Raw genomic sequence first — 21,526 nt, forward strand, 5'->3', positions numbered from 1 at the left:
TAATTATACCACAATCTATTCCTTTTACTGATTTGCCATCATGTTATTATATATACATATGTGTACATGTTGTATATAGTATATGCACACATATATATATAATATATTCAGCTATTCAGTGCTATTTTGAACCTATTCTCATCACAAAGAATAGGTATATAGACTTTCCTTTGTATTTTAAAGAAAAAGAGTATGCCAAACTTCTCCAACAATCTGGAATTTTATTCCATCCATATACATGCATAGTAACAACATTTGTTGAGAAATCATTTCTATCAGAAGTAGAACATTATCTTTGTGATCACCAGGTGCAGTATTGCTACTCTTATATTTAAATAGATCTTATATATGAATTAAATTCATACCTGCAGCATTGAGTTTAGGGTTTCGATTTAGACTGTGCCTTTCAAAAGATAAAACTGATTAATACTACCTCATTACTTACAATACTGCTTCCAGTAATTTTGTTCATTCTTTATAAAGTATTGCATTTAACAGCAAAGGTTTAAAAATTGAGACAGAGCTGCATCAGCGAAAGAAAATACAAGTACTATACAAGAAAAAAATTGCCATCTTCATTTAACATACATGTTTCAGATTAAGAAAATGGACAGAAACATACAGCTACATACAAATGCAAAGCCTAGTGACTAAGAGACTGTATCTGCTAAAATATAAAGTGCAAACAGAGCCTGATTATCCAAGAATTGAAATCTTAAGGCGAACTTACAGCATGTGTACTTAGAACATCGTTGCAAGTTATATTTTAGCATATACATATATCTGCAACAGCATAGAAGAAGAAATCAAGATACACAAGTGCTTTTGAAGCTATTTCTAAAATGCTTTTCTGTATTGTTCGTGACTATTTTCTTTAAAAGCTACTATACAGTGCAAACCATATGCGCTACACAATAACTATACAATAACATTACAAATGACTTTAATATAAAGTTTTTAAATAAAAAATAACATAACCACAGCTATGAATACTGCTGGTAAAATAAATTAATTTCTTTTTGAAAATGGCACCAATAATACACTTTACTAATGGACTGTAATGGAATTACACCTTAAGTCTTCAACTCAGCCTTAATGAACTATCTCCTGATTGCCCAGATGTAATTCAAACAGCTTTTGTTTTTGTTTTCTGGGGTTTTGTGTGTGTGTGTGTGTGTGTGTGTGTGTGTGTTGTATTTTTTTTTTTTTTCCGGACTGGGTAGAACGACATACTAAACACTGGTACCAAAGGTGACTGGTGTTTATTTATGAAGTTATCTCATTTGACATGTTCCGCCGCATGTGATGAGCAATAAAACTTCTTGTGAGTTATAAAGTTTGAGAGGTTGTTGAACTGAATATCACACAGCCGGCAATACTTCCCGCTGGTTGGAGCCTGGGTGGCGCCATTCACACCTTTAGTTATACTAGACAACTGTTCCTCTGCGGAAGGGATTCCCGGTGAGACATTCTCGTTCGTGGCTAACGGGTTCTCAGAGATCCAGGAGGGAGATTTGTGGCCATCTTCATGCTGAGGATTCTGGGAAATGTTCTCCTGCTGTGGGTTGGCAGCGGGTCTGTCATCTTGCTTCAGTCCGCCATTAACTATGACCATGCCTCTGTTTTTGGGCAGCAGTGGCAGAGACTCTTTCTTCGGCACAGCACAGCCGTTCGAGGAAGCCTGGCCTTTCGGAGAGTCGTTTTCCGCGTTTGTGCTTTGCTCTAGGTCAGCGTTATGGACGACGAGAGAACCTGAAATGTAATCACTTGGCTTTATTCCATAATACGGAGAAAGCTGGTCAGCTCCTTTTGCCTTCTTTATTGCTCCGGGGTAAAGGCATTGGGGAAGAAACAAATGTTTGTTTTCTTCTTTTGTGGCAATGAGCTGAGCAGCTTCACTAAAGACTTTCAGGCCTTGCAGGGTGGCTAAGTGGGAGGAAAATAAGTTTCCGTTAGGGGAAGGCTGCTTCAGATTTCCGTTTTTCTCACATTTTATTATGCTTCGTTCATAGCTGACATCGGGGCTGTTTCGTTCGCTTTCTGGATTTGGAAATATTTTGCTGTCGAGTTGGCCGAGGTCGTTCCGCTGATGTGCTGTGACGGGGCAGAAATTCTGCTTGTGGGCCAGGTAGTTCTCGACTTTATTGAAGCTGATCTTGCACACAGTGCACTCGTGGTAGTCCAGCAGCCTTTTGGGAGACGTGGTCGTCCGCTCCGACTGGGATAAGCACTTCTTGCTGAGATCTATGGGCACGTCCATCTCGAGGCAGGAAACGCTGGAATGAGTAGTGTCACACTTGGACACCGGGACACATTTGTTGATCGTCAGAGAAGTTTCCAAGTGCTTTGAGACAATTCCCGGAAAGATATCGCATCTTGGGTGGTAGCACTCTCCAAGCCCTTCCGTGGGTTCTTGAGTGGAGGTACAAGGATTGCTGAGGTTGGCGACATCAAGAAATCGCTGTTGGACCAGGGGAGGTCTTTGCTCCTGTTCAGGTAGGCACATCTCATACATCTTCCTTCGCTTGCGTGTGCGCATGGTTCTCTGCATGGCAGGCACTTTGTTGGAAGCAGACCTCTTTAGTGGAGGGTCGTGGCGCGTAGCACAATAATACTGTTTGTGGACCATGTAGGTTTCATGCCGGCTGAAGGTAATGTTGCAAGCTTCACAGGTAGTCTTATTTGGGTCACTTTCCCCATCCACCAGGGGGACACTGGGATTTTTCACATCAACAGGTTTTCCGTTAATTTTATCGTCATTGCTACTAGAGGGGGAGACCTTCTTCGCTTGAGTGGAAAAGTCCTTGTCGTGGCCCTTCCCATTTGGCCCAATTAAATCTAAAACGGCGGAAGAATTGATGCAGGACGTTTGAAGAAGGGGATTCTCAGGATCAGCAGAATGAGCGGCTGGGTTGAGGAGGTTTATGGAGGTTTGACCAGTGTTGGGGCTCACGGCCTCAGGCATCTTCTCTGAAACACCAGGGAACTCTGGGGACTTGGCCATCTGCTGCCATCGGCTGCTGCAATAATGTTTTTTGTGCACTAGGTAATTATCCAAATTATTGAAGGTTATGTTACACTCAAAACAAGTAGCCCCCTTGGGCATCAAGGGGCTGTAAATTACAGGAGGGTAGCTACTACTTCCATGCCTCAGGCGCCGATGGACCAGTTCAGACATCTTGGCTAAGATCTCCGAAGCTTGAGGGACCATGGTGATGTCTTGAGGGAAAGCAAACTGAGATAGGAAAGGGCCCACGGGGAAAGAAGGCCCAACATTAGGCTGAACCGGAGATGAGGCAAGCCTTGGACTCGAGGGCTCAGACTTTATTTTTGTGTAAGAGAAGCTTTGTTTGTTTGTTGTAGGCTGTACCTCTGGTCTCTGGTTAGTGAGAAAGAGCTGCGTCTTTTTCTCACACTTGTCCAGCTCGGTGTCCGAGCTCGCGTCTTTAGTCTGCATGGCCTTTTGGCTCTGGGGGAGTTCGCTCCTGGTCAGCAGGTCTGGAGCGGGCTGTAGGCTATCTTCGGTCCCGCTTGGAGAGTGTTCCCTGTCACTGTCTCTGGGAAGTTTGCCCCCAGGGACATGGAGCTCCTGGTGCTGCAGCAACTCCCTCTGAGTCGGGAAGCCCAAGTGGCAGTGGCTGCACCGGAAGGCAGCTTGAGTGAGATGCGAGAACAGGTGCTGGTGGAAGCCGATCATGGAATCGGCGGTGTAGCTACAGACGCTGCATTTTAGACTAGCACCAGGGGGCAGGAATTCTTCCATCTTCACTCCTGCGGAGACACACAAAATAAGGATACTGAGAACCACGCGCACTGGCTTGCTAATGAGAACAACCTGTACACCGCGGGAATGAACTGAAATCTTTCAGAATCTCGTTTGTGATAGTAGCTTTTTTTTCTTGTGACAGCTTTTGTCAGGTGTCATCATAGTAAGAACACCTCATAGCTTCCAGGGCACATAAGTGTGTTACTGGAGAACAGAGGGACAGTCTTCACTGTCTCCATCTCCCAGGGCAGGAAACAAATTCAAGGAAATAAGGGAACTGGTTATGGCACTAAAGCTATTCGATGATGGAGCCATGGCAAAACCTCAGATTTCATAATTTCTAACCCGAGAACCTTCTCATTACAACACTATGCTCTGCATTGGGAAGAAGCAGGTATAATGTATACATTAGAGTTGATACAGATAACCTGTGTGCAAATCAGATAACTCTCAGTGCACTAGATTAGGTATTTATTCAAAAGAATCCAAGCAGGAACCATTTGGTAAAGTAATTAATAACCTCCTAATTTATCTTTGGTACAAATCTAGAATTTTATGCATTGATTTTGCTGAACATGGTTTATCTCTATCCAGGGCTGATATTCAGCTAGTACACTAATACAGTCGTTTAGAACCAACATCCGTGTTGACTGATACCAGCCTGTTTCTAGTCAGTTATAAAATATTTTGAATATCACCAGTGACTGGTGAGGAAACTTTACTGTGAGGTTGTGATTTATAAGAAATACATATTTGGTCATTCATATATGTTAAGTCTTTGACTGGGCTTCCTGGCTCAGCTCCCTAAATCCTTGGAATTTCCTGTGATAAGAGCAATGAAAGTATTTTTGTTATGTTAATGAAGTGACTTTTAGAAAGCCCTTAGGTTACCTAAGGGTGGAGTTGGTTGCAATGAGAACCAACCTTGTAATTAGAGGGTTTGAACTTTTAGCCCCTCCTCCCCAAACTCTGGAGATTGCGTTTAAATGGCCAACAGTCAATATTTAATTAATCATGCCTGTGTAATGAAGTCTCCATAAAAACCCTAAAGGACGGGGTTCAGGGAGCTTCCCAGTTGGCTTGAGGAAAGTGGCAGCCTGGGAGAGGGCACAGAAGCTCCTCATCCTCTCCTCATACCTTGCTCTAGGCATGTCTTCCATCTTGCTGTTCCTAAATCATTACCTTTCATAATAAACCGGTAATTTGGTGGGTAAATGGGTTCCCTGGGTTCTGTGAGCCACTCTAGCAAATTAATTGAACCCCAAGAGGGGGTCTCAGCAACCTCTGATTTACAGCTAGTTGGTCAAAGCATAGGTAACAACCTGGGTTTTGTCCTGGCAACTGAAGTTGGGACAGGGGGCTGATCTTTTAATCTGGAAAATCTGATGCTGTCTCCAGGTGATCGTGTCAGAATTGAGTTAAACTGTAGGATACCCATTTGGTATCTGGAGGATTGTTTGGTGGTTATGGGGGAATGGCTCCCCACTGTGTATGGGAATTGAGATCTGGACACCTTTACTCACTAAGGTTAGCTCTAGTTCCCATTTGTTGGCAGATGGCTAAATCAGGCATGGCTCATGCTCTCTGCACTTTAGACTAAAATGAGACCTGCCTTTTATACTTATAAGCTGAAAATATGGTAGAAAAAAACCCAGTCCTATAGCAATAAAAGGGGACGTATTTGTGTCTCCTTTTCTCCTTAACTGATCCAATACTCATTTTTCTATTTAGCTGAAAGGTCCCTCTATCCCTCTTTTTGTTTTGTGAATGACTGGCTACTCACCATCTGAGACAACTGCCCTGTTTCTGCTTCCTCTGCTTTATCACCTACATAAACATAGCTCATTTGTAGGGAAAGGGAAGAGAATGACTAGAAAGGAAATTGCCTATTTTTATAGGTTCAAAGACAAAAGCTTGCACAGTACTAGGGCACTGGAGGTTGGAGCTAGTTTTTTGTTTTTTGTTTTTAAACTCAGCACCTATTTCAGTTTTTTTTAATTATTCAACTCAAGCAAAAACAGTGAAGGCAGTCACCCAGCAGTACCTTTTAAGTTTTGTATTATGGGTGCTAAAAACTGTGACGCCCAAACCTTGGTTTGTCCTATTCACAAACATTTCTAGAAGTATCTAGAGTTAATATAATTCTGTACATTTGATTAACTTAAGTTTTTTAAAAATACAGGAATGAATTAGAACACTATGTGATAATACTAACAATAATTGGGCATATAATTCCAAAGTAAAATGGGAACAGTTGCCACTGTGCTGTTAAAAAGTGAGCTTAAAAACAAACAAACAAACAAACAAAACCTACTTGTTTTTTTAGCCTAATTTTTCTTAAGGAATTTAAAAACGTAGTACTAAAAGTGGTTTTATGTCACAGAAATCAACTAAGCTGTTGTGCATGCTCTGGAAGTCAAGAGCATTTTATAGATTCGTATTTAAAAGTTAATTTCTCTCAAGTGTGATTTTAATTGGACCTATCAAAATAACACTGTTATTTCAATTCAGCAAATACTTATTTTTATGTACCTACTATTTATTCCCTACCATGTGGGAAATAATATGGTCAGTTTCCAAAGATCACTTGACACTTAAATCAATGAATATTAACGACAACATACGAAGGGTATTAAGAGTTTATTTCTGAAATGGTGCTGTTAAAAAAAGAAAAGAAAGGGGCGCCTGGGTGGCTCAGTTGGTTAAGCAACTGCCTTCAGCTCAGGTCATGATCCCAGGGTCCTGGGATAGAGCCCCACATTGGGCTCCCTGCTCAGTGGGGAGTCTGTTTCTCCCTCTGCCTGCCATTCCCCCTGCTTGTGCTCTCTCTATCAAATAAATAAAAATAAAATCTTTAAAAAAAAAAGAAAAGAAAAAAAGAATGATTTGGCCTGCAATCTGAGTACTGTAATTGTTAGGAAAGAATTCAGATCCAAGTCCTTTGAGTAGAATATATTGATTATAAGTGACATAAAATCACAATCAGCTGGTCCAGCAAGTTTGATTTTGAATTTATAGCTAGGTATAGTTAGATAGATGTAGAATTAGCTATGTTTGCATTTGTGAATATATGTATGTATGTAGAGAAATGGTAGTCTCCTGGAGCAAAAGAAGCAGCAAGGGAAGCACTTACCACTGTGTGAATTCAGGTGCATTTCTAGTGCTCGGGCATTTGAAAAGCTCTTGGTGCACTGCGGGAAGGGGCACAGACTGGAAATCTGAGGGGCACTGTCTTCATTCTCTTCTGACACCGGAGCAGCTTCTCTTTGCCTCCCACTGCAATAGTACATCAAATGGGCTTGCAGATTCCGTTCACTCCGATACCAGATGCCACACGACTTGCAAGGAAATATATCCTCTGCGGGTGAAAACACAGGGACACATTTGCGGCTGCCCATTTGGAACCAACCCTGGGTGAGGCGGCATTTAGTTCAATGTTTCTCGGAGACTGCTCTCAGGTTCTGAATTAGGCAATCAGACAGTGATGAGGCAGTCTTGGGTGCTGTTCCACGGCCCAGGACTAGGCTTTTAAAGAACTGTTACACCCAGTGCAATTTACCTTCCCAAAGACTCTTCAGAAAATGGTACTGTAGGAGGCTCCACCAGGAAAAGCACAGGAGATTGATTTTAAGTCGTTTACAATGTATTTAGGGTTTAGAAAAATATGCATTTATAAATAGCAATGTGAACTGGCTTATCTGATTGACTAAAAGGTAAGGATCGGATAGCTGAATTAAAGTTAGCTCTGGTGCCAAATCCTGACATCATTTGTTCATTTAATAAATTAATTAGAGAATGCCTACTATGTTCTGAACTCTATGCTGAGTTTGTTTGACATTTTAAAATGAAAGACGAAAAAGCGGTCATCAAGGATTTTACAGTCTCCTGGGGTTGATGAATAAATGGTCAGATAATTACATTAGGCTGCAATGAGCATTCTGATGGAGGCATCTGAGGAGTGCTTGGGGTGTGGGATGAGACACTAGGTGGGTGAGAAGACTGGAGGAAGGACAAGGTCAGAGAAGGATTCAGAGGGAAGATAATGACGTGCCCTGGCTGAGTGGTGAAGGATGACATTCTGCAAGTCAGGTGGAAAAGACAGTTGGGTCTTCCTGACCAAGGGCACAGCCCAGGGAAAGGCATGGGAGAGTGAGAGAGGGACTGGGTGAGGGCTGGGAGGCTATTCCCGGCAAGGGGCATGATGGGGACTGGAAGCCATAAGGTTGGAGGAGGCAGAAGTAGCGATCAAAGACTCTGTAGGCTCTCTTAAGAAGGTTAGATTTTTATCTCAATGATTATGGAGAATCACTGAATCGTTTTAAGCAAGAGATGGACAAAATCAGATATTATAGAATTACAACAGTGAAGTAGAGTTTCGAAGGTAGTGAATTTGGAAGGAAGACACGACTGGGAGGAGGCAGTTGCAGTAATCTAAGTGAAATATGACAGAGTTTGAGTTGTTAAGTCACACTAGGATATTTTTGTATGTATTTTGTATGTATTTACTCATTGAAAAATTCTCCATGTGTGTGTTTTCCCCTTTATCCATTTATAGGCAAGGAAACTGAGATTGAGTAACTTGCCCATGATCACGTAAGTGAGTGAACTGGGATTGGAACCTAGTGGGAACACTCTTCCATATCAGTGGCAAGGGGGCCACAGAGGAAGAAAACTTATATTGAGGATGTAGAAGTGATTAGGAATGATGACCACTACTTTGCAATTCGATGCTAGCGTGGAGAGTAAGGTCTCTTCAATGCCCAGGCTTCTTGTTAGCGTTTCTGTGTAACGGTTTCATTCATCTCTATAGGGAGCAGAAGACAGACAGGTGATGACGTCAGGCAAGGACAGGTATAGGGTGACCAAACCTGACCCAGTGTTGTGCAAACCTGGCACTTTGTTAGTGAAAGGGAGCACCAGTCAGAGGGATGCCAAGTAACACTGGAAATTGGGGCTAATCCGGGCAAACTGAGGCATATGGCTGTGTTAGATATGTGAGACTAGATATTTCTGTAAGAAATACAGGGGAATGTGGGGAAGGTGACAACAGAGGTCTAAAACTCAGAAGAAACAGCTATATGTGAGATTTGTGAATTGTTAATACAGAGTTGGTGATAGAACCCATGAGAGTGAAGGAGATGGCTCAGGGAGAGCACGTTGAAGGGGATAAGGAGGAAACTGAGGACCAAATTCTAGTGAATGAGAAGTAAGGACAGCAATTACAATATAGAATTTCAAAATAAAATTTGATTGTAAAATTATATACTACTGCTGTTTATTATTTAGCTCTTCCCACCGATTCAGAGGGCCATATTGTTTCGTGTTGCGTCCATTTAAGCAGGACGAGTTTTAACTGATTAACTCATTTCAGAATGAGACCAAAGTCTGTATGCATCTATGCTGATTTATTTGGGATCAGTAGTTATCCTGTTACAGAAAGCAAACAGAGTATAATCTCAAATATAATTAAAAACCACATTCACACATTGGAGCTTTACAATAATTTAAGGTTCTCCCAGGGTCCCTGGTAACAAAACCCTTTTGCTTCAAGGGTTCAAGTTAGGCCTATGTTATTTCAAGTTCCTCACTACCAGAATCAAAGTAAAGATCCAGTAAAAGCAAATAACTACATTTACATGAAGGAGATCCAAAAATACTACCTCGGGTTAGGTGCACTGGATCCAATGTTTGGATGTACAGTAATTCCAGATGCACCTGAGAATTTCTTTAAAGGCTACTGTGACAGCAAGAGCATAATTATTGTTGAGTATTTGTTTATTTTTAAAATATCAAGACATCATTACGGTATCTATAATTCTGCATCATTCAGTCTTACGAATTTTCAGGTACGTTTTTGATTAAATGGAACACCTCGCTTACCTACTGGCTTTGGAATCTATTCCTCTCTTACAATGTGACTGCTATTCATGTTTTCTCACAGAGCTAGATGATAGCAGAGCTGAGTCTAGAACTCAGACCTGGGGACTCCTGGATCACGGATTTTCTGTCATATAAAGTGTCACTCTGTGTGTTCAAGGAATACAAACTAAGTTCATTAGTCATTTTAACAAAATATAATTACAAAGGCATATTTGCCAGAGCATATTTTTAAATTCTCCATACATGTATGGAATTCTCCAGCTCATATGTATTTTTCTTTATTTTCCCATGTTTCTTTTTTGTTTTTGTTGTTGTATTGGGTGATGTCTTGATTTACCCAGGCTATACCTTCTCTTTATTAATATATCTAATCCAATTTTGATTTCTTATTTTTTTCCTTTTTTTAAAAAAAGCTTTTAACTCTATAGCCCTTAGGGAATACCACAGTTATCCTACTAAAGAAGCATCAATGAAAGCTATTTGACCCCCTCATAGCTAAGTAGCCTTGAATGCTGTTCAACTAGTTTAGAAAGTCAGTTTTTTTGTGTGCGTGACATTCAAGAATCCAACCTGAAATGAATTTAAGTGTCCTTTTCATACTCCCGTGAGAAGCGATCACAGATACACACACACACACACACTTAAAGTTAGAAGATAAAATGAAATCACAACACTGGAGAAAAAAGTCTGTCCTTGGTTGCCTTTCAGTAGACATTTTTTTTTCTCCCATAAATACCCATCAGCACTACAAAGCTATTGTACTGGGCTATTGCACTCAGCACTTACTATTGACAATAGCTGTAGGCAAAATAGAAGCCATGGCAGCTTGCTGAGGAAGCAGCTGAATCGAGTCCAGCAGGCGCGCAGGGTACATCCCTTCTGCAAGAGTCATCTGACTGGCAGCTTGTAGCCTTGAGTCAAAATCCACCACAAAGGCAATTAGCTCTTCACCCTCAGAGATGGCCTTCGTCGTGGTGCACCAGAGCTGACCCCCTATTAAGAAGAGAAAAGAAAGAGAAAGAGCGAATTGACGTAGAACGCTCCAGCCTGCTGTACACTGGAGTGATGGCAACAGCAGCTTCTCATGTTTTTCACATCACTTTCTACCTGGGCAGAGTGTCTGATCGAGACCACAGCTGTACTCCTCTTCCCTCCTAGGTGGAAAATCGTATGCCTTGCATGAAATGAACTGTTCAGTGGCCTATAGTAGGAGAGGACTAAGAACCAAGAATAGACATCACCTGTGGAGAGTTTTGTGAACTGTTTGCCTTCTGGGGTTTGCCTTGATCATTAACCATGCTATGACATGGCCTCGTGCTTACCAAGAGACATGGTAGGGATCCAACCGCAGAGATTTATTGCAGGTGAGCCTTTGCAGTTACTCTTTCTGTACCTTATGGAAATAAGAAGTTATTTCTTTCTCTCTCCCTCCCTCCCCCACACGCTCTTTCTTCCCAAAATACCCACATGCCGAAAACAAAACAAAGTACACGAAAGCTCCTAAAATCTAGAAAGTTAAAATGACATTCCAGCTAGTTTTACTTTCCCTATGTCTGCTGCCATTTTTTTTTTGTTGGCTTAGTGATCTTTACTTATATAATATTCCTTATAATGCGACTTCTTTATCTCCATTTACCCTGATTGAACTTCCTGAAAAGAAGATATGCCACAGATCCTTTTCAAAAGGCTTATTTAAATAAAGATTTGTTTAAATGAAAAGAACCCTTTCTTCAAATACTAAGATATACTCTGGCTCTGCACTTCAAGTGATCACGTGTGGTGCATTAAAAAGAAAATTAACTATGCAAGTACATCTTCTAATGTATTGGAACACGATAGCGTATGCTCATTTATTTAACATGTTTAGACAGGCAAAGCACTTATATTTTGTTATCTACACTCTCAGGCCTAGATACGTATCCTATACAGTTATGCCTGAAATAACGTGGCATACTTGATATGTTATGAAGCTTTTTTTCTCCTTGTGTATATATTGCAAAGCTATATATTGTACTCATTAAGCAAGCAAAAATTGTACCCATTCTGATAACTAACATTGCTCTGTTTATCTTTCAGCATGTCTCTTCAACTGCACTTCATTTCCTCCATCCTTAAATAGATCATAGTTTTTAAACAACTTGTGGTAAAAATCTGCTGGAAAAGATAACAACGGCATTCAAGATGGCAGAATCGCACAGAAGAATCGGGACACTTCCAGAGAAACCTCGGACAGTTAATTACACCAGCTGATCACGTTTTAAAGGTAAGCAAACAGAACCCCATCCACAACAGTACAAGTTTGTGAAAAATACAGCTCAGATTACGTACCTCGAATTTGTGCGAAAGTTGCAAAGTAAAACCCAAATGTACCAAAAGTGAGACCCAAATCTACCAAAAGGCTAGAAGACAACTTTTTTTTTTTTCACTTTGACTCTAACGGATCTGAGATCATCCAAGTTTCACAAAGTGGAAGAACAGATTCGCTTTGGCACTGCCTTACTTATTTACAAATAGAGAAGCTGAGCTGCATCTCCATGGAAGCCGATCGAGCACGGCCAAGTGCTCAGTGTCGGTGTGTCTGCCGGAGCCCATTCTTCCCCCAGGAAGGCTTCTGCCTTCAGCGGCTGTGCCTTCTCTGATGTGTATACAGAGCCAAACTACTTACAGCTGTAGACAAGGTAATCATTCGCACCTTATCTTTCCTCTGGAGTATATTTATTACGTGCATCTTTGTAATGGAGAGGTGGGGCGGGCAGAGCAAGGCGCGACAGTTCAGGTTTACTTCATAGCCTACTCTATGGGAGTCACTGGATTTCAGTAGTGAACGGAAGGACTTATGTTATTGGTCATATGTCACCCCTTTTGAGAAATTTACATTTTTGGTAAATCCAGCTGTGGGTATCTTTCACAAAAGGAAAGGTTTGGACTCAGGTTCCCAGGAGAAACTGTGATTTTAGAGAAGGTACCACGCACGCATAGCTAATCTCTATCCCAGCAGTGAACGATGTAGCGGGATGACTCAAAAATCCTTGGGCTCAAACTCTGAACCAGAAAGACCCAATAAGTAGATAAAATAAAACTCAGGAATATTAAGTGTAATGAAAAGTAAGCAAAAATGGCTTTTCTACATGATTAAACAGCCTGGCAATTGGAATATATGTTTTCTGACATACTGAACAATGTTTCATATGTTATTATCTTTATCATTTTATCTCATTTTATGGTTTAGTCAGAGCATATCCTTTAGAAAGGCTGAATTAGACTGAAAATGTACCGTGTAGACTTGATGAGGAAGTCAGTTGTCTTAGGGTTTTAATCTCTCAAATCATTCATTCATCAGCTCTTCATTGAACTCTCTGCTATGTGCTGGGCTGGTCTCGCTGGCTTCACAAACAATTAGAATGTACACATATAGGCAGATGAATGACAATACTGCGTGGTGGGTGGCATCCCCCAATGCCAAAGAAAATGTGAGAGGAGTAAAGAACTGACACATCTCAGGGGAGTCAGGCAAGCCATCCAAGGTGACTTTTTTACTGCCTCATGAAATACAAAGGTAAAATAGCAGAAGTATATGTAGGGGGAGCCAGCAGGACAGTCACTGCGGGCAGAGAAAGGGACATGCATGCAAGGGCAGGATTATGGAAGAGCCTGGTAACAGTGCAGAGGCCACCTTGCTGGAGCGTGGGGTCTAAGGGAGAAAGGGCTGGTCACAGGCAGGCGCGGGCTGGCACCAGCCTGTACTGGATCCTAGGACACAATGTCCAATGGTCAGGCATTTTCTGTGCTAGTGGATATCACACTGGTAACTTGAAATCGGCCACAGTGAGAGTTGCAGCACTTGCCACTGGAATTAGCAGACAATACATATCAGGGCTTCCTCCCCCAGAAAAGTTTAGCGCAGGGCAGGACAACCTCGAAAGTAACAGAAAAACAGTTGTGTCTGGCTCATCATGGTGGGGAGATGGCATACATTTTTTTGAGTGAATAAATGAACAGATTTTTGACAGGGGCTCTCCTTCCCAGAATAAAGATCTCAGGGTAATGAGGACAGAAACTGGGAGTTGGGGTGGGGGGTGGGGGGGACGACACAGGAAGTGTTAGCCCGAGGGCCATTTGGAGGCTCTTGTACTACTTCAGTTGTGAGAGGTGTAAATTGTGAGGAAGAAAAGGGCCAAGTTCAAGAGAGAGAAAGGGGCTGATTTCCTGAAATGAGGAAGAGGAAGGAGGCTGCTGAAAATAACATGAAGGTTCGGGCCTCGAAACCAGAGGGCGGGGATGCCATTGACAAAGCAGTAAAGCTGGTGTATTAACAGTGGTATTATACAGACAACAAGGAGACAATTGTATTAATTAGGAGCACTTTCTTTGGGCCCAATAAGCTAAGTGGTTTATGTATTTCATCTATTTTAATCCCGTCAATTATTCTGGGAAATAGGTGATATTTTCCTCATTTTAGAGTTGAGAAAATTGAAGCTTGGAGAGGTTAACTAACTTGCCCAAAGCTACACACATGACCAGTGGCAGAATCATGATTTTGAGCTCCGTCTGTCCGACTCCGAAGCCCAGGTGTGCACGTGCATGTCTGTTGTTTATGTGTGAGTGTATGCGCACGCACAGATATATTGGATTTTGCTTTGAAAACATAAAGTCTGAAGTCCCTGAGGGGCTTCTGCGTGAATGGATCTCGGAGGCAGTTGGAATTTGGAGGAGACATAAGGCTGGAGGAAAAAAAAAGATTTTGGAAGTCATCAGCACATTCTAAATGACTGTGGATGCTCTTGGCATTGATGTGGTAATGCAGGAAGACTACAGAGTGAAGAGAAAAGAAACAGATTGAAATTTGGGAAATCTCAACAATTAAGATGTGGGTAGAGGAGAAGCTATCATTTAAAGATAGAGAGAGCATGTATTTGGAAAATTATAGGGGAACCAAGAGAACGGCACCACAAAAGCCAAGGGTTGGCTCTTTGAAACCGTTTGGCTGAGTTTTTTAGATGGTGAATTAGGGAGTCATTTATAGGGAGAGATATATGTCTGGTATTGTAACATGGTTTCAATTACAGATTCCAGTAAAACATTCCAAGTGTGATTGCTAGTTGGGGATGTGATCCCATCTGCAGGGAGTATGGACAATGGAACTGGACTGCCAGGGTACAGGTTTTGGCTCTGCCACTTACTCTGTGATTTGAACTTGTCACCGAAGTATTCTGCAGATCAGTTTCCTCATCATTGGAAATGGGAATGCTGATAATAGTACTGAATTCACAGTGTTATTGTGTGGCTAAAATAAGCTAATAGATGTGACATATAATAAGTGCTATGTAACTGGTCATGAGTATCCTTTTGTTTTGGTCAGGTTGAGACTATTACTCTCATTTCTCATTGTCCTGCTAAATCCAAAAAAAGAAATCTCCCCAGAAAGAAAAGAAAAGCCTATGGATTCAATGAGCAAATGTATCCCTACTTCAATGGAGAAAGGTAACCCATTTTGAAAAAGAAGACTAAGGCTGCATCCATTTGTGGATCACACATGGTATCCTGACCAGTTAGAAACGGAAATAGTTTCTAGCGCTGACATGGGGCTGAGTAGGCAAGACAGCCAGTTTTTCTACCCTCAGGGTTTTGGAGCTAGAGTAGATACAGCTAACTCTAATTTATAATTGAATAGAAGGCCTTCCTATCTGTCCTGATTAAGGAGCAATCTGAGTGCATGCAAATGCTAAATCCTGTTGATATTTAGCTATTTTGGTGTCTTCATCCTACTGACCTCATGTTCAATGGAAACGAATCAAAGAATGTTACCATTTGGCTTTAAAATGAGAACACCACTATCAAAAAACAAAAACAAAGACAAAACCCAGAAAATAACAAGTTCTGGCAAGGATGTGGAGAAATTGGAACCCTTGTGCATAGCTGGTGAGAATGTAAAATGGTGCAGCCACTGGAAAACAGTATGGCAGTTCATTAAAAATTAAAAATAGAATTAACTTGTGATCCAGCAATTCCACTTCTGGGTATATACCCAAAAGAATTGAAAGCAGGGTCTCCAAGAGATATTTGCACACCTATGTTCATAGCAGCATTATTAAAAATACCTAAATCATGGAAGCAACCCAAGTGTCTATTGACAGATAAGCAAACTGTGGTATATACTTACAATGGAATATTCAGCTTTAAAAAGGAAAGGAATTTAGAAAAAATAAAAATAAAAAGGAAAGACATTCTGACATATGCTAAAATATGGAAATCATTATACTAAGTGAAGTAAGCTAGTTACAAAAAGACAAATATTGCACAATTCTGATTCCACTTACAATAAGGTACTTAGGGTTTTCAAAAGCACTGAGACAGAAAGGGGGCTAGTGGTTGCCAGGGCTGGGGGAGGGGCAAATGGAGAGTTACTGTTTAATGGATGTAGAGTTTCAGTTCTGCAAAATGAAAAGGGTTCTGGAGATGGACCATGGTGATGGTTGCAGGACAATATGAATGTCCTTAATGCCATGGAACTGTACACTTAAAAATGGTTATGATAGTCGATTTAATGTTATATATATCTTACCACAATAAAAAAAATTGGAAAAAAAACGAGAGCATCATTTTTTCACTAAAAACCACCATTGTGACTCTCGAATATTTGCACGAGTTTTTTTTTTTTTAGCCACAGCTAAAGATAGAAATCTCACTTTTATAAAGTGCTTTCCATATGAGATGGTTTAAAACAACAGGGTAAGGTCTTCTCTCCTGCCAGTTTTCCTAGCAAAGCTACTTTAACAAACAAAGCACCTTGGGAGTTCAAGTTGCTGCTAAGGTGGAGTTGACTGTATTTGGCCACATTAACTGTTTTCATTTGAATGAATTTTGGATACTTGGGTATATTTGAAAATTGTGAGTGATGTAGCTCCTGATGGTTTTGTTGACTTGGATTTCTGCTTGTGTTCGGGGCACCAGTGGACTGTTCCTGCCAACTCTCTCTGGATATGGAATTTAAGGAATCTGAACAGAAGTTTTCTGTGGCTTTCATATGCAGTAGTATGCTTAATGACCCCAGATTTAAACCAAGTAAATTTTTAATATACAAATCCAAACTAATGGCATGGTGATCTGAAAACAAAGAGAGTTATGTAAAGGGGTGGGATGCCTATGTGGCAACATCATATATGCTTAATTGATAAAACTCTTACAATTTTCTTAGCACAGGCTTCAGGAGCAAATGATCTTGGTGTAAGGGATTACATGTTAATAATGAGGCACAGCTGGCCCTGAAAATGTATTTGTCCTCAGTGCAAAGATGGACAAGAAACAGAACTTGGTAGGTAAGAAACTTCAGTTCTGGTCCTGACTTGACGATTCGTTACTGAGTGATCTTGGAGAATTGCTTTACCTACCTCATATAAAATGACAGCTTTAGGCTAGATATCCTGTAGATGATTATCATCAGGTTGTGAGCAACTATTTAAGCCTCTGTGCCCAATGGGCTAATAACAGTAATAATCACACATGTATTAAGTGGTTTCTCTGTGCTACTTACGGGCACTGGGCTAAGTGCTTTGCACGCATTATCTTAATTTCTCCCAAGAAAGCAGTAAGGTGGCTTTTATTTATGCCCATTTTACCGTGATGTCATGAGTCTGGAAGTGTCGGTAAGGTGTCCAAGGTCACACAGATAAAGGGGAATTGAAGGAAGGGAGGAAGGTATGGATGATAGGATTTGGACGAGGCAGTTTGGCTCTGGATGCAGTACTTTGGAAAAACCAGATGACCCCAAGGAGTCACAGTGACCTCCGATGTTCACTAACTACACCATGCCGTACTTGATCATTTAGTTTTTGAGTAATTTTAGCACAGTTATCTCTCCAAATCAAAAATAATATGGTTCACTTTATGAAACAGCATCAAGAGGATTACACAGTGATGAGATACAGCTGTTAAGTGCATAGCTATGATCTGGAGCATAACGTCCTTATTTGCCATGTGGAATAACTTCAGGTTACCTTCTAATAAGACTAACACATAATTAGAATAGCCAACACTTAGAAAGCACTTACTATGTGTCAGGTGCTTTAAGAAACATTTCACACATATTAAACTCATTTGGTAGTATTAAATAGCTTTTGCCCAACTCCCTATTTCAATTACAAGTTGAGCTGGACTCGAAAAGGGCATCAAAATTGCACATAACCATGGAGCATTACTTGGCAATCTTGACTACAGAGTCAATTCACCTGGGAGCTCTTAATCAACATGGATTTCCTAGTCCTACCCCAAATCAGTCAAATCAAAATCTCTAGGAGTGATGTTTGGGCTTCATTATTTTTTAGAAGCTCCCCAGAGAGCTTCGAGAGCCTCTAGCATTAAGAATCGCTGGCATAAGGGTGAGCTCTGTAGAGGGTAGCAAGAGTGAGATGCTACGAACAGAAGTCTCTCGATAATCAAATACACATAGACAGGTCCAAACAATCCAGTAGGGAGATTTTGAATCTCAGAAAATGGCAGCTGAAAACAGTTCTGAGTTCCCCCCTTTCCCCGAATATTTGAAGAATGTGGGAGTGTTGAGTGAAAAGGTGAGGAAAGATGGATAAAGCAAGGATGTGATGACTTAGCGTCACCTTTCAACTGAATAAACCAGTTAGGAACTTGGTAAATTTGTGAATGATAGTCGTTTTTACAACGTTTAATTCTTTATTATTTTGAAGGTTTGTAACTTATTATTAGAAATGGTCAATCATATCGTATCCCCCCCCAAACTGTGAAAGATCATATTGTACACACCGGAGCAAAAAAAAAAAAATCACATTCCTGCTGCTTGGGCATGAAGTCTTTATCAAATGACATCAGGCACTAAAGCAGCTATCTGATACCTCTCTCGCTTCCACCAAATGGAAAGGTTATTTTGGGATCCTTTCTTTGTCTGCCTCTTATTGCTGCAAACATAGTCACTCTTTCCAGTCTCCACACCCACACACCACTCCCTTTACAGAAAAGGACAGATACATTCAAGGTTCCATAGAAAGTAATAACCACTAAGACCTTGACATTCTTGAAAAACCATGTACTTACTGTTCTAAGTAATGTTTATGATCAAAGTTCTTGTGCAAACAGATATGGTTCCTAACAGGAAGCTTATAAATTTTTTTTCATAATTGCTGTCAAAACTGCAGTGAAGTACACTACAAGTTTCGATAATAAAGTCACAGTTCAAGCTCGATTATATTTTGGAAACCCATGCTCCTCTTACTAGAAGAAGTGGCCTTAAATATCTCTCCATCCTGCCAAATTTTTCACTTGCACTTTTTATTATTTATGAAATCAATGTCTGCACAATGTCATGCAGACCTCTGCTGATAAACTCTAATTAAGATTAAGACAAGCCTTTTGGAAAGGAGCCCATCATTAGCAAACATGATAAACACAAAAATACTCCCTACTTGTCAACCAGGAGCAATTCAGTAACCTAACAGTATTATCTGTTGCTAGGTTACAGAGCTGACAAAGCTTCAATTATATTGTTCGACCATACCTATAGAGTTCTGTATAAGCAAAATGTATCCAGTATAAAAGCATTTAACTTCGTCCATGCTATCTGCAATTCACGGCTTCTTACAATAGTAAAAATCAGGTTAATAATTACATAGCATGCTGAAAAATCTTTTCCATGTGTTATGTCTATACATGTTTCTTTCTAATTTATCTGTGTGATTGATAGACGCTTGCTTTGTAAAAATAAGGAAATGCAAGCAATGTGACGCTGTGCACCTCGAACATGACTACATCTGGGCTCATCAAGATACGGACCTAAACTTAGCATAAAAATATACAGCAAATTGAACCAATTAAATCACATTTAGATTCTGTATTTCTCTGCCTCAATATGTAGGATAGGAGCCTTAAGCAAATAGATAGGGATACCAGTTTGAAACTTTATTTAAAGTGAAACACACACACACTCACCTAACAATACAAAAGGAAATCGGTGGTCTACAATAATTAATTCTAATGGCTTTTCTAAGCATATATTAAAAGTTGAAGTTAGAAACTTTTACTACATAGCATTAAATCAAATTACTTCCCTTTATTAGAGACTGAGAACTCTAGGGAAAAAAAAAATCAATGAAACAGCCTACAAAATATAGACATTTGACAGAAGGAAAACAAAGAAAAAAACCCACATGTGTAAAAAGAGAATGTCTATGTCAGTCACACCTTTGAGATTTTACCATGGATGTTTTTTATTGTGTGTGTGATTTTCATGGAAATTTGGAGAAAAAGTAATCACATATAAATGAACCAGCATTTTTAGATAGCTCTGGCAACAAAGTGTTATATCATATACTAAATTGCTACAGCATTTTGATTCCTTCCGATGTACAGTGATATTTCTGCATTAATCTGAAAGTCTGTCTCCTTCACACATTTGACATAGTATGTGTGTAAGAAGATGGTCAATTGACAATCAGAGTTTAGTTAATAAAGATTATACATTGGTCTACAGAGTGAACCATGATACCTCTTAGGCACACTCAAGTAAATTAAATCCTTTCTCTGGGGGAATAAATGGACTGTTTAACACACACACAGAGGGACATTATGTTTCTGGAGGTGGAGGAAACAGGGATGCTTACTTGTTTGGTCATTAACTTCTTTTATTTGTATTAAATAATTTGAAAATCCAACATGATGCCTGCTTGTGAAATTTAATTTTTTCATAACTGGGGAGCAATTGGTCAGAGTAACTCCCTAAAAGCGAAATTATTGCCCCATTTCAACACCGTGCATGTTAATGCCTAGATCTCAAGCTTTAGACATTACCACGGTACATATATCTATACGTAGCCACATTGTTTAATACAAATTTTATAATGAATTCAAATCCAATACTGTTGAAATTCTTGACAGTGGAGTAGTGCAAGGAATAGAACTTATAAATTATGTGTGCCCCTTCTTTGAAAACTGCTGTGGAGGTTTCTTTGTGCATTGGCAAATACAGTAGGAATGTGAGGTATTGTGTGGATCCTCCTGCAGAGCACCTGATAAAAGAATAAAGAGCTGTGACATATTCTTAAAACAATAGAGGAATTAAAGGGAAACAATGGGCCAGCTGCTTCATTAATACAATCAAAAGGGAGCCCAGCACAGAGGAGTCCAGATAATTAAGCATTACTCTTTTAGACCTTCTTTCTATAATAAAATTGCTTAAAAATGTATTAACTACTTCATAGTTGTTAGATAGATCTTTGCACTTGTTTATTTAGAGTTGATTAATGCCTTTTTTTCCGTATGCAGCAACATGCCAACTCATAGTTTACAATAGTTTTTGAATAAAATAGAGTGAGAATAATTGATAAAGATCTGCACAATACACAGCAATAAATCAAAAGCATTTTGCAAAAGGTCTTTCCTGTTTTTAAATAATCTTTAACATTTTTCATTTGTACTTATAGGCAACGCAGGGCATTTGGGGGCATTCAACTTTCCCATCCTGGCACTCCTGACATCTTTTTATAGAACATTCTAGCAGTTCCTGGGAAAGGGGGGAAAATCAGATTTGACCAGCAGCTCTAGAGTGTCTTTGGTATGTGGGCCAACGGAGAGAACAGATTTTTTTTTTTTTTTTAAATGATTCTTTGCCTTTTTCAATCACGAGGGATAGACCTACAGCAGAACTATTTGCCAAATTCACTATTTATCCTTCATTAACCTGATTAAAAAAAAACGAAAAACAACTTTTTATGCTCTTTATGTTAAAACACAATTTACAACGTAAGATTTCAAGGCTTTCATTCTTCAGCTCTTCTGTAGGCAGCCTTTCCTCTGATGTCAATAGAACGTTTAATTGCTTAAGAACTGGAAAATTGGGAACTGAGGACTGTGTGCTGAATA

At 40.0% G+C, this 21,526-nt stretch overlaps 1 protein-coding gene across 5 annotated transcripts in view; it reads right to left on the reverse strand.

Annotated features, from left to right (window-relative positions):
* Window positions 1–201: 201 nt before the first annotated feature.
* ZFPM2 (zinc finger protein, FOG family member 2) overlaps window positions 202–21,526 on the reverse strand; it is a 449,708-nt gene continuing 428,383 nt past the window's right edge. For all 5 annotated transcript variants that reach the window (XM_078072095.1, XM_078072094.1, XM_078072093.1 and 2 more), the window contains 3 exons: window positions 10,433–10,639; window positions 6,900–7,124; window positions 202–3,771 (listed from right to left, as the gene is read on the reverse strand). In XM_078072095.1, coding sequence (XP_077928221.1) covers window positions 1,280–3,771; window positions 6,900–7,124; window positions 10,433–10,639 — 2,924 coding nt within the window. In that variant the 3' untranslated portion in view covers window positions 202–1,279. The remainder of the gene's footprint in view (window positions 3,772–6,899; window positions 7,125–10,432; window positions 10,640–21,526) is intronic.

Source organism: Halichoerus grypus, chromosome 5 (genome assembly GCF_964656455.1).
Source record: "Halichoerus grypus chromosome 5, mHalGry1.hap1.1, whole genome shotgun sequence".
Classification (NCBI taxonomy): domain Eukaryota; kingdom Metazoa; phylum Chordata; class Mammalia; order Carnivora; family Phocidae; genus Halichoerus; species Halichoerus grypus.